The following is a 14,353-nucleotide window of genomic DNA, read 5'->3' as shown; positions in this document are numbered from 1 at the left end:
GTAAGTTTTTGGTGCCTACTGATGAGGTGCTTCAATATTCAATAAATTTTCTAATGAAAGCTAGGTTTTTCGTCATTCAGAAGCTCGATAAATTCACCAAAGATTATTTTGGAGATAAAAAAAAACGTCACTTGTAAGTATGAAACCCTATCAGAGTGCCCGTAAGGGTAGCATTCTGCTAGCACCGAGCTTTGAGRTTTTTAGAAGACTTTGGACAAATTTTTCGTGCATTAGCGTGGTAAAAGTGATTTTTTTTTTATTTTGCAAAACCGTTGGATTGAAATCAGAGCTATATAATAGTGGGGTGTTATGTATATAATTCAACAATGGGTTAAATGAGCCCCAACTGTAGTCTAAGCTGGACAAAAATCAATTGAGTTCATTAMAACACAATACGGATATGAAGAAGGGATACTTTTAAATATGGATTGAAGAGACTCGATGTTCGCTACAGTCACAAAAACGTCGCTTTGACTATCCACAAAATTGATATACTGATTGACTCAATAAAGCCTTAGCTCAAAACTAATGTAATAATTCAGCTTGAAAGTCTTTGATGCTAGCGCTGCGTACTTTAATTTATTTAATAATTTGTTTATTATGTAAGCTTTAATAAAATAAAAAAAATTCAGCTTGAATAGCTTTCTGTATATACTCTATACATTATAGTAGTTAACATTCATCTGAACCCTACTGTATTTCTAATTCGTGCAGTCGTTGGTATCGTGTGGGAGGCAAGCTGTCCGACACATAATCTATGGGAAGGCACGTTCTTTCACATATTCGGCAATCATTCGTTATCGTTATTTGTAATGGCGAAGTCAAGTTCAGCTGAGCAATTTGTAATTTGTATTAACTATTTTATTGCTTGTGCGTTGACTTTTTTATTTGTGTTATTTGTATGTGTCGGACTATTGTTTTAATAGATATAGATATGTATATATGCACATGTAAACAAATTTGTAAAGGGGTTTTTATTTTTATTTTTCCTATATTCCTAGGGCTATTGTTTGTAAACAAAATATTTTTGTGACGTCAGAGAACCTATTTTGATGGTAATTTATTGCACTGAAAAAAACATTTGTTYATTAAATTTAATCTTTATTGAGCTAAATTTGTTCAAAAGTAAACTAAGTCTAACCAATACAAAATATTTGTGTTTTAAAAACAAATTTAATCATAAATTAATAAAATGACAATTTATTCACCATAATGAGTATTCTTAGTTTTGATTTATTATATTTTGCTCTGAGGACTGTATACATATGTATATCGTATTTTTTTGTTGATCCCCTAAATATGGACTCTAAAAACATAAATTCGAATAAATGATGGTCCTTTTGCACTAATAGGTGTATGCTTAATATGGTTATTAATACATGAAGAATARAGCTGAAAGTATGTTGTAATTAAGAATCTGGAGGTAAATGTGGTGAAATTGATCCATCGATTCTTTCGTAACTTCCTTTAAAACGAAAATAAAATTTTACTTTGAGTTAATGATATATTAATTAGTCATAAGTAATACGCACCCCAAGTATAAAATTCGATATTTTTTTATTATTTCTAGTTACCATGGGATGGAGTCATGTGTAAAAATTAACCCAGGTGAGGAAAGTTCTCGGAGCRCAATTCACTTAAGAGTGGCCAGAAACGATTCCTTATATAAGTATGTCTCAAGTAGCTCACAACTTCCGGTCTTAGACCAAGTGTCTTATGGGTATCCAAAAAATTGAGAGCAAAGTCCTCTCTCGACGAACAAACACCAAACTCTGCAAGTCACTCATTAATCTGTCCTGTTATACCATATAACCAGAACGATATGGACGATGACAACATCTGATGAGTATCCGTTACGACTTTTCGAGGGAAAGGTTCTATGGAAGATTTATGATCATTGGCGCATTGGAAACGGCGATTAACGCAGTCAATTGAACAATGAACGAGATATATGACGACATTGGTACAGTTCAGCGAATTAAGAAACAGTGGCTACGCTGGCTAAGTCATGTTGTTCAAATGGATGAAAAATCTCCAGCTCAGAGAGTATTCGAGGTAGTACCCGYCGGAGGAAGCAGAGGAAGGCGAATACCTCCATACCTTTGGAACAACTATGTGGAGAAGGATTTGGCTATACTTGGAAACTCCAATTGGCTTCAAACAGTGAAAAGGAAGAACGACTTGMGCACTRTTGTACAGATAAACTCGGCTATAACCGCGTAAGTGGTGTCTACGCCAATAAAGAAGAAGTTGCTATCGACAACAAGGTCGACAAACTGATTCCAGCAATCTTTCAACTGTTCGGTACACTTTTTGTAGTATTTGCTTCGAAATAAACCTTAGCTACGGCTATGTGTTCATGTCATTATCATGTRTTCATTTCTTACATTTTATAGTGATCATTTCCTTGAAGTCTTCGGATAGGAAAAAGCCTTTCATACCGAGGTTTGAGGTAGTAGTGGACTAAAGGTACATTTAATGCCAGTTTGTCAACGTTTTAATTGCTTTAGAACACGGTATTTTTGACCGAACTCGCATGACACCTACTTTCAATAGAGCTTTCGCAAGCGCAGTATCCGTATATTATCCGCCAAATCACTTTTTGATGGTAGTAGTCTATCAATGCACGAAATTTCATTAGTTTTCGAAACTGATGATATTTAGTTCTTCGAACCGATTGTCCAACAACCAATTGGAACTATTCGACCTGTCTGGTGATAACAACTCTAGTTTTGAATTTAAAAACATATGATGATTGTGCTAGATTAGTTATGTTATGTGGCTGATCTGAATATATGATCGAACTTGGACTGGTTTATGATCAATGAAATGAGCTCTTACAATTAGATTTTAAGTCTCGACAAAGCGCATTGYACTCCTTATAACAGGGAATCTTAAGCAATTGATTTCTATTTCCAATTCAGCTGGTGGAGTTTTTAGCCTTGATTTCGTTTTCTTCCAGGCTTTTACAAGCATCTGTTAAGGTTTCTAACCTCCAGTTAGAATCGCTGCAGTTAGGGATAGMCTAACCTTTCTTTTGGCGAAAAGCTCGTTATTTCTCTTGCGATTGACTCCGGGTTCAAGGATCTTGCAATCGTACAGCTGTCGATTAATAAAGTTTCCACCTAGCTCTCCAATAGTGAGTTGTTCTAGTGACCTGTTCGCACTACGACAGCGAGGCTGAAGCATCTTTCCTTCCATTTGTACCAACTGGAAATAAAATAAAAACTTCAACTTTAATTTTTATTAAGTCATTTTACCTATTTTTCAAAAAAATTATTAAAAACAATTAAATATTATATAGTGATTATATTATTAAAATTTACAATTATTTAAAATTTACTCGCAACCAATTTAAATCAATTTTCCTCAAGTTCAAAGCAGTTAAATGTCATCTAGTGTTCATTAAAAAAAAAATAACTATAAGTCACATCACACTTACGATAAAAACAAGAAAAAGAAAAACTTAAAAGATTCGCACATTAGCTGGGCAAATGAATTTGTTAYTAATTTCAAGCACAAAATGCTCATCAGAGGAGTCAACAAACCGTGGACAAGTGTTGAATAAGAATGATGTTATCAAGCGGGCATGTGTATATGGATGTAAATGTGTGTGGGTGTGTACGTGTGGGTGAATAATAATTTTGATAAACAATTACAACACATTTGTTCGCTATTTTTAATGGCATGCAAAAAAGGMAACGGTACAGCAAAAAAGTAATAATGAAAGCAAAACAATAGCAAAAACACTTAGCAATCTTTTAAAAGGAGAAAAAACGTCAACTGCGTTTGCACACTATAATACCCTTCACAAACAACAAATTTTTCATGAAAAAACTTGATTTTGATCGATCACTTTGTATGGCTTAGCTATATGTTATAGTTATCTGAGATGAACTGAATTTCCTGAGAAATTGTGCCTTTGCCTTAAATAATAGCTCATGCTGAATACGTGACGACAACTCGTCTTATGAAAAAGTTTTCCATACAAGCACTTGATTTATAACATTCAATTAAATTTTATTAAAACAACGTGTGCAAAATTTCAGTTCGATATCTCAACGTTTAWGGGACTAATAGGTAGGTAGGAGTACTGCCATGTTGTATTTCAAACCATTTTGTGGTTTCGATGAAGCTACKAATGTCCGATATGCTTTTTGTCGACATCCATTCAAGGTTTGGTGCTTGAAGGTTTCCAAGTTGTTTTTGTCGGATCTTCGATAGGGCTGGGTATTCACAGAGAATGTGAAAAATTGTTTCCTTCTTCCCTACTAGTTCGCAATCTCGCCAGATGTTGTACTAGGGTATACCCACTTTCGAAGGATGKTCTCGAAATGTCCAATGCCCTGTTATAGKAGCAGTTAGACTGTAGATACTGTGCCTGGAATTATTTAATAAGTCGTTAGTTTTTTTCTCGTCATATGTTGGCCATATCTGTTTAGTTATGTTGCATTTTGTTATATTTTTCCATCTATTATTTGCTAACAGTTGAAATTGTATATTGATTTCGTGGTATTCACTCTGCCTGGGATTAGTTAAGGAAAGTTCCTGCCTGCRAAATCGCCTGCTATTTCGTTACCGAAAATGTTCCTGTGGCCGGGAACCCAGATCAAGTCTAGGTAGAGCTTGTCTTRTAGTGAGCTCAGTGCATTCTTGCAGCTAAGGACTATGCTGGATTTAGACATGGGCGACGACAAGGCCAGTAGAGCCGAATGGCTATCCCTAGGCCTTCWCTATGCCCAGCATTTCCAATTGGAAGACGCTAGCCGAGTTCTGTAGACGGATAGAGAAAGAAATGCCCAGATCGTCGGAATATACTCCCRTGCAGTCCATTTTGGACCCGTCGGTATAGACTGGGATGGTATCTTCATCCCCTACTATGCTCTTTCTCCATTCACATCTAGTGGGTATCCTCACCTGGAAGCGTCTATTGAAATCCAGCATTGGGAGAATGTTGTCTGATTTATTGACGTTTACACTTGTCTAATAGACAGGCAGACAAATAGACCGACTTGTTTAAATCGACTGAGCTCGTCACGCTGATCATGTACATATATATATAAATTTTTTAGGGCCTGCGACGTTTCCTTCAGTGCTTTTCAAACTTCGAGGCAAACTGAATACATCCCGTTCATGGTATAATGAGAAATATGCGAAAGCCGAGTAGTGTTGGCGAGCAGCAATTGTAAACACATACACACACATACACTCTAAAGCAGTAAAAAGTGTTCTGTGTGGTTCTGTTCCAATGACTATGAATTTTTGACAAATGACAGCGTGAGAGTCAGGAATTTCGCGATGATCAGTTTACACTAACAACAACTTTGCAAAAACAAAAAAATGTGTTACCTGCCCAACTCGGCTGCCTTTTCGTRAAAACGTGAGCAGCAGCATTTAATGTTAATTTATTTTTTCCTTTACCCCCCACACTCCGTGCTGTTTACCACTTCCAGCGGCAACTTTTTGGTAATCACTTGCGGTGCTTAAGCGCGTGTGTCACTGCTATTGTTGCTGTTAGCGCTAAATAACTACATACACATGTACTTAACATTAATAATAACAGAGGCGTCAATAGCATTCTGAGTTACTGTTAAACACAGCAATTGACACACTGACACTTGTGAATTTGTGTTTGCCGCAAAACGGTAGTTGTTTTTCGTATGTGTGTTTGTGTTGTATTTGTTTTGGAATGGTGTGTGTGAGCAGGCCCATACAACTCAGTCAAAATTGGCTCGCACGGAGTTTCAGATATGACAGACACCAAAAATCAACGGTTGTTGCCGGTTGTGCGCGTGTAGAGGCGGGGATTTGATTCGAAAAGTAGTTTTTAGTGAATTTGAATTTATTTTATTGAAAAAACTACGTAAACCTTACTTGTAGAGCTGGCTTAAAAGGTGTGTGTTTGATTTTGCAAAGGACTAAARTTCGTGTTTATGAAAAATTTTCAATAAATTTGATTCAAATTACGTTACATTTTTGATAAGATTTCGTTAAGTTAAACAAAATTTCGATTTCAACTAATTTAMCATAAATACGTCATCGCGGTCTCTTGGCCGAAACGTGCTTCAAAAGAATTATGTCAAATTGTGCTGTTGCATTTTTGCTGCTAATGAGTGTTTTGCCAACTTGTGTGTGCTTTCACGCCATATTTATACAATGGTTCGTGTTTACTGTTAGCATACAAACACTTGCAAGATTGGCTGGCAATACATAGAGGTGTGATCACCATGAAGGACTCATAAGGACTTACGTAATGTTAATGCATTGGTTATGACGCGTACACCCACAATGAAATGATTATTTGAACAAAAACAAACTAAAATAGCAAATCATTAAAAATATAGTAATAAGATTGATTATTGTGTACCCCAACAACARTTGCCTTACCTTAAGCAAACGAAAATGAATGTGTTAGGGACAAGCACAACTAACTATTAAGGCACATTGAATAATTGGTTATTAATTGAGTGATATACGTTTATATGTATGTATGTATATAGTAATATGCAAGTACATCTTTTCAAATCTGTGATTGTGAATTAATTTTCTGAAAATATAATCAAATGTGAAATGAAAATGAAAAATTGTAAAAAAAAACAATTTCTTGCGCTAACATTATCGATCGACTCACATAAATAACGAAGTTCTCGTACAAGAACTTAATTTTGATTGTTCCGTTTGTATGATACCTATAAGATATGGTGGCTCGATTTCAAAGATTTCTCCAGGTCTTCTTCAGTGTTGTCTTAGAAACCAACATATGCGAAATTATGAAAGGATACCTTTGTCAAATGAAAAMAATTTTCCATATAACCACTTGATTTCGATCGTTTAGTTTGTGTGGCCGCTACATATATGCTAAAGTGATTCGATATCGGAAAGGACTGGTGCAAATTGTCAGATCGGTATCTCCAAAAATAAGCGACTAGTTCATGTATATTCAGACAGATAGGTCGACAGACAAACGGACATGCCAATCGTTTACGCTAAACGCTTATTACCATTCGAAAGAACATTTTTTGGCATTTATTTTTTTTAAAATTATTTCTTTCAAATGTTGGCCGATGCCACGTCTCAGATGGTCCACCCATCCAGTCCAATTTTCGGTGACTCCTTCGAACATTTCGACTGCTAACTGGCGAATGACACGCGTGATGGTTTGCTCCAAGATCTGAATCTAAGCGGGATTGTTCGCATAGACTTCGGACTTTACATATAACTGTATGAAAAAGTCGAAGGTGTGATATCACACGATCTTGGTGGCCAATCAACCGGCTCAAAACGTAAAATTAACTACTCACCGTACTTAACTACTCAATAAATCCATTGATTAATGCGATGTGTGGAAAGTGGCGCCATCTTGTTGAAACCAAATATCGCTGACATTACGAGCTTCAATTTCAGGCACAAATAGTCGGTTATCACCGGCACGTTGTAACCGGCATAACTTTTGAAGAAATATGGACCAATGATTCCATAGGTTCACAAGTTTTTCTCTTCAAGTTGAAATGTGCTTCATCACTGAACAAAATTTGGCTCGAAAACATCGGATCTTCTTGGATCTTTTCAAGGAATTTTGGATGCTTTTAATTTAAAATTTCACGGTCTTTCTGTTCTTTCTCAGCTACATTTTCTTAATTGCCTTCTGGACGTGGTCTATTCGGTTGAATATTATCTAATAATGAAGATGGAATGGTAGGCTAAGTAGGCCGATTATGCACGAAGCACATTATTTACAGAAGGAGAATTTAATTTAATTTTAAAGTTGAACGAATTGTAAACGTTGTTCAAGCGTAAGTCTTTCCATGTTAAATTGCCTTGATTTGCCCAAAAAAAGTTATTGAAAAAAAAACGACTATTTTGATCACCCGTTAGACCTTTGTCAGAAATATGCTTAGGGAACACTTAGGGGACATATACGTATTAGGTTAAAAACCTTGAAAGGAGCGGTTCCACAATATTTTGTTGGCATTTGGTAGTCTATGAAAAATCACTAAGTATATTTCAACAGAACCTAATCTAACCAAACGCATAACATAGGRGGGGGTTATAACCATATTCATAAGGTTGTCAAGAGATGGCGTAACTTGATTATCCCTTAGTTCCAATATTTAATTTGAAAAACCTAAAAACCGAAAGATATCGAATTTTATTAACTGAGTGAATGGACCAAGAGTCTTTTGCCAAACAGCCAAACCAAACAAAAAGTTTAAAGACGGACAACTGGAAGCATTACTGCATGAAGTTTGTTCCCAAATTCTAGAAAAGCTTAAAGCAGCTTTGGGAGTCACTCCAATTTCAAAACATTGAAAAGCAGCCGSATGCATTCAAARGCAATGAAATTCGGTGCTATATGAATTGAAGCCAAGAGCCGTTGAAGAATTTTCTTGATTTGAAAAACTTCATTCAAATTACTATTAAACATTTGAATATAGTACGAATATTTCAGCTTTATTTTACATATGTACTTTGAACTTTCCTTACTTCAATATCATTGCCCGGTTCTTACTCATTATTCCTGGCGAGACGACTTCTCCTAAGTCTCCTTTTCTCAGTTCTTGTGCTTGGCTTTGCCAATTCAAAATATCAATATAGTTAAGTGAAAAGTAAAAAATCTTCGTACTATTTTTGTTCTGAAAAAGTCCAATTCATGATTTTGGGGGTTAAAATTCATGGGATTCTCCATTTTTCTCTTAACACTAAGAAAACCACAACGGTTGGAGGTGATAAGCGATATCTATGTATGTATATATGGGGTATGTAAACTTTTACTTGACCCTCACTAACCGATTAGCAGATTGAGGTATATTCGGTTAACTTACGTAACCAGGAAGTCACGAATGATAGACAACTGGAAACAAAGATCCGTTATGATGCCCAGAACATACAAGTTCGAATCAAAAAGACCGTCGAAAAGTGCCTATAGCCAGTCACAAATTTCGAGCCAATTTTAACTAGCGCAAGCTGAACAGTACAGCAGAAAGCCTCTAAATGAGACCGATTGAGTTGGTTAGAGACAAAAAAGTTATATATTAATAACGAGAAATAGACAAAGAACGTCTGTTGACTGGCCACACAGATCTTGACTGATTTTGACTGCTTTGTTATTTCTTTAAGCGAGTAGGCAAGAGCTAAGGTTATATAACAGAAGTAGTCGTCGGACCATTAAGAAAGTCAAAGCAATTATTCATGTTGGAAGCATCGCTGTAACTGATATCAGAGCTTAATTGCCATTTGTTACTTTCGTGTTCGGTAGTGATACTTCGTTGTGTTCTTACATCTGGGAAAGCATATTTTCAATGAGTTTTGAGTTTCCCTTTTATGTCATTCCAAGCATGTAATTCAGTATCGTTTGTTATTTTCAGATTCTTCGTACTCCACACTGCAACGATGACAGCAATTTACCCGTTGGTTCTAGCAAGCATATTGGAGATACTAAGCTACTCCGATGCAGGTTTCATAGGTAAGCTAAGCAAATATCCATCATCACAGATACTTGAACCTCTTAACGTTTGATTTTCTTGTTAGCCTATGAGGACGCACGCAAAGCCGTTATACAAGCCGAGGACTTGCTCATCACCGGCGGCCGCATACACCTTAATGACAAGGAGGAACGAGTGAATGACATATTCATGCGCTATAAGTTGGACGAGTTGGGTGCGGGATTTTACGATTCCGATGTTAATGCAGCRGGTTTGCATTTTTTCAAGGGTAAACGGCTCGTGGAGAAGAGCAAAGTTCTCAAGTTTCTCAAGCGCATGCCGAAGGGTGCCACCCTGCACATGCACCATTCGGCAAGTGTTTCTTCCGAATGGATGGTACGCAATATTTCCTACATGCCGGGTATGCTGCGGTGCACCAATATTTTGGGCGTCAGCGTGTTAAGTTTTCGTAGGACGCCACGTGATCATGGCTGTGTGACACAGTATGTGCGTGTGAGTGATGAACGCTTTCGTTCGGTCAGTCCGGTCGCCTATGATCGCAACTTTGAGAAGTTGATCAACTTGTATACACCGACGCCGGAAAGTGAGTGGCAGATTTTTTCTTTTTAGTTTTAAAGTRGTGGAGACATAGTTGTGCAAATAAGGATRAACTTTTAATATTTCACAGTTGATTATCCAACGATCAAGCATGTGTGGCGTAAATTTCAGAATATGTTTAGCACGATAAACGATGTATTGCGTTATTTGCCGGCTTTTCGTGCCTACACTTGGCGTATGCTGGAGGAGTTATACGAGGATAACGTGATGTATGCGGAAGTGCGTATGGATTTCAAAGAGGTGGGTACTTGTGAGCATACTGAGGAAAATCCTTTGCGATCTTTCACTCTCTGTCTTTCTCTTTTGGGCMAGCTCTATGACTATAGTGGACGCATTTTCTCACCGGAGCGTTCCGTTCGTGAGGCATTGTCTATCGTGGAAGACTTTCGTCGTGTCCATCCGAACTTTTTGGGCATCAAGGTGATTTTTTCAACACATCGTAATGTTGAACGGACGCGTATTTTCGAAAATTTTGAAATGTTTAAAACCTTGCAGTAAGTTTCGAAAAAAAAATATCCAAAAAACTTTTTTTCGTCTACTAATCGCATTTATATCAGCACAGCGAATCCCGATTTCATTATCGGTTTTGATTTAGTCGGACAGGAGGATCTTGGTAAACCTTTACACAATTTCATCGGTGAGCTGGCGGATCTACCGAAGAGCGCGAAATACTTCTTCCATGCTGGCGAAACGAGTTAGTCCTATTCTTTCAAATTTAATTACATAAAAATATAAAACAAACTTCAATTGTGCCACATCTTTAGATTGGTATGGCGCCTCTACTGATTTCAACCTTTTGGATGCGCTCTTGTTGAACACCACACGCATCGGTCATGGTTTTGCGTTGATAAAGCATCCGGTTTTGTGGAATGCCGTGAAGAAACGCAATGTAGCCATCGAAGTAAGTCCACTCTCAAATCAGATACTGCACTTGGTGGCGGATTTGCGCAATCATCCGGGGAGTTTTTACATGTCTCAGAATCTGCCAATGGTTATTTGCAATGATGATCCCGGCTTTTGGGACACCAAGGGGCTGAGCTATGACTTCTACTACGCAATTATGAGTTTGGCGCCAAATCATGTGGGCTTGAAAACGCTAAAGAGTCTTGTTTGGAATTCGATTCGATAYTCAGTGCTGACGAGACGAGAAGAGAGTGCTGCCTTTGAGAACTTGGAACGTTTGTGGGATCAGTTCATCAATGATGTATTACAAGGCAGTGTTGTGTGATGTACCAATTTATTATGGAAAGTAGTAGAACAAAAAGGATATGATAAGAAATTCTCAAAAAATTTTTTAATTGTAAGAAAATTCGTCTTAAATCATTTCGTTCTCACTAGAATTCAATTGAAGTTTGCATCGCAATCTAGGGTCACGTATACTAACGGCGTTATGACCACTATTCAGATAAATGGACACTTAAACTTGCGGTGTTCAAGGGTTTCCGGAATTCATGCTCAAAACTGGCAGTTTGGAAAGAGGTTATGTCCATGTTAGACATGTGCTTCATAAACCTGCAATGCATGTATAGAAAGCGAATAGTTTAGCGAAATTGGTTTCWGGGGAGCTTTATGATGTTTTTAAACCTTGTTAGGTTATAACTCCTCATTATCAACTTTGCATGGCATATAACTGTTGCTTGCTCCCAATATCTTACATTGCCCACTCTCTCCTCCTTGCGTAGCAGCTCCTTTATGGTGAAGGAACTCATCGCAATACAAGGTTCTGGTYCCACCATTCTAGATTTAGTAGCAGAGTAGGCTGACTTGTCATTTAGTGTCGAATACCTCTTTATATTCTGGAAGCTAGATGAGGAGCACACGGTTGCAAGCTATTAGGCTGTTCCTTGTACTCCTGAACTAATACCGATTTAATCTCATATGCGGATATTGCTTTAAGTGCCGTTTAACTATGGCTGTTTATAGCTACGTTGATTGCGATAGTTTCGTTGGATGGTTATTTCTATACACTGACCTTCAGCAAGGATACTTGTGGTGCTTCAATGAATGCAACAATGCCCTCTGACGTTTTTGAGCCCTCAGTGTACCATTGAATTTTGATACCCCTTTGCAGACGTAGAAATATTTCAGTCAGCCTTACTGCCAGGGGTAACTTTAAACTTTCTCGTGAAGTTTACCCTCTCCATCATGAATATCACGGACTAATTTGCTAACAGATACAGACTGATTCGATATACATACATACATACATAAAAGTACGTTAATGGTTTCCAGTTCAGACATGGTTGGCTGCTCAATTGAACTATATGAACTCGTAAAATCCTAGCAAAACCCCTTTAAAAGGGGACCAGCCATCAACATCAGAGGAATTGGTGCTTGGGGTCGACGATTACCAGTTAATGACGATTAATTAGAGATCTTACTGGCAACGTTGGAATATCGGAAGGATTAGTGAACAACATTTTGAAAGATCATGTGGGCCTAAGAAAAGTGAAATCACGATTGGTTCCAAAATCATACAATTTCTTGAAAAACAGCTTCGCTTTAACGTCTATTAAGCAATGATTTCCGACTACCATGATATCATGAAACTTATTATTACTGGCGCTGAGTCTTGGATCTATGCTTACGACCCGGAAAATCAAGGTTATATTGACAGTTTTCCGCGATTATCGAGATGTGTTGCACTCCGAATTCTTTTTGGCCAGCCAGACTGTCAACAAAGAATATTATTTGAGTGTTATGCGTCGTTTGGACGCTGATTTCCTAAAAAGGAATTATGGCCCGACAACCCTTTGTTTCTTGCACCACGATAATGACCGTCGCATGATGCATTGACTCTTCGTGAGTTTTTTGCCACACTTCAAACCAATATTGTTTCGCAACCAACGTCTGTGCATGACTTAGCTCCGTGTGAGTTCTGGCTATTCAGCAAACTTAAACCACCGCTCCGGGGAAACCGTTTTGACTCAAATGTGTTGGGGCCAAAGGGGATTACTTTTTTGGGGGGACGACTTAGATTTTGAAGAATAAATTAGCAATTTTAAACGTAAGAACGTGCAGTTTAATGTTTAATTGAGTATTATTGTGATTATTAAGTAGAGAGAGAATGAAGTTCTTATTATTTAGCGCCGACTGTGAAATACTTTACTAATGACACTGGTAAGTAAAAATCCACTTGTTGTTTGTGACATGAACAGAACATAGTAGTTATTGTGTAAAAATTGCCACAAATGCAGAAAATAGCTACAGATTTCTTCTATCACCTATAATTTTTTTTGCTATAAGGATTTTTGTTTAAAAAAAACAGCGACAGATATATTATTGTGATATTATTTTATTAACCAAAGAGTACCTTAAAATGTTACTGTCAATGTTTTCCGGCGATATCTGTTAACAATGTCCAGCAGTAAKCGGCAAGCAAACTGGCACTCTACTCCACTCCACGCCTTGGTACCGTTTCGCCATAGCAGAAATCTCTTGGTGGAACCGTTTCCCATGTGCGTCACTTACGATCCCTAAATTATCGAGAAAAAARTCCAGAGGGTCGTCCAGAAAGTGAATTTTAAGGGACATGTTGTAACCCACCTTAATTTCCACCTTATTTGAAATAAAAATGAAATTTAATTCAAATAAATTCATCTTTCAATTTGATCACAGCAGTTTTGTAAAGTCTAAAAACTATAGAATATCTGTGGGTGATAGAAAAACTCTGTTTTCAGATTTCATTTCAGGGCATCAAACTGTATTAGAAACACCTAAGAGTTTTCGTGTCATAAATTTTGTGTCTTCCAGTGTGATTGACATTGTTCTGACGAGGATACCCAGAGATGGCGAGAAATGTTATGAATGTGAATAACTCTGAACAATTTCAATAAAACAAAAACGTAACGTAACAAAAGGTATCCATGTCTTCCTTACAGTTTAAAAACCGGAATCACCGAAAGCAGACCGAAATGTTGCGTAGATAGTTTACCCAGCGGTCAGTAAGTAATTAATTTATGTAAGTAGTGCAGCAGGTGAGAAATTTTTTACTTTTCTTTGTAAATGCAACAAAAACAAAAACAACCAAAAAAATTTACAAAAATAAATAAATATTAAAATGCAACAAATAACGCGAAGTTCAAATAGTCGATCAATAGTAGCAACAACAAAAACAACTGCTGTGTACTAGGTGTTAAACATTTGAATTTAATTGTATTTACATTTTATTTGATAGTTTTGTAATTTGTATTACACAATTAACAAAACATGTAACAATTAGATCATTGCGTGTCTGGAATTGCTCATTTAAGTTGTAAACATTTGTGCAAGTGTTGTAATACTGGAATTAAATGTGCACTAAATAATCGATG

General features: G+C 36.9%; 1 protein-coding gene across 1 annotated transcript; it reads left to right on the top strand.

Annotated features, from left to right (window-relative positions):
* Positions 1-5,806: 5,806 nt before the first annotated feature.
* LOC108974125 (adenosine deaminase CECR1-like) lies at positions 5,807-11,287 on the top strand. The gene is made up of 7 exons (XM_018941776.1): positions 5,807-5,894; positions 9,366-9,463; positions 9,529-10,026; positions 10,111-10,280; positions 10,353-10,534; positions 10,598-10,734; positions 10,805-11,287. The coding sequence occupies exons 2-7, from the start codon at positions 9,391-9,393 to the stop codon at positions 11,266-11,268; spliced, it is 1,524 nt and encodes a 507-aa protein (XP_018797321.1). The 5' UTR covers positions 5,807-5,894; positions 9,366-9,390; the 3' UTR covers positions 11,269-11,287.
* Positions 11,288-14,353: the final 3,066 nt, after the last annotated feature.

Source organism: Bactrocera latifrons, unplaced genomic scaffold (genome assembly GCF_001853355.1).
Source record: "Bactrocera latifrons isolate USDA-ARS-PBARC rearing strain unplaced genomic scaffold, ASM185335v1 scaffold_53, whole genome shotgun sequence".
NCBI classification, from domain to species: domain Eukaryota; kingdom Metazoa; phylum Arthropoda; class Insecta; order Diptera; family Tephritidae; genus Bactrocera; species Bactrocera latifrons.
This window is presented reverse-complemented; position numbering and strand designations above follow the sequence as displayed.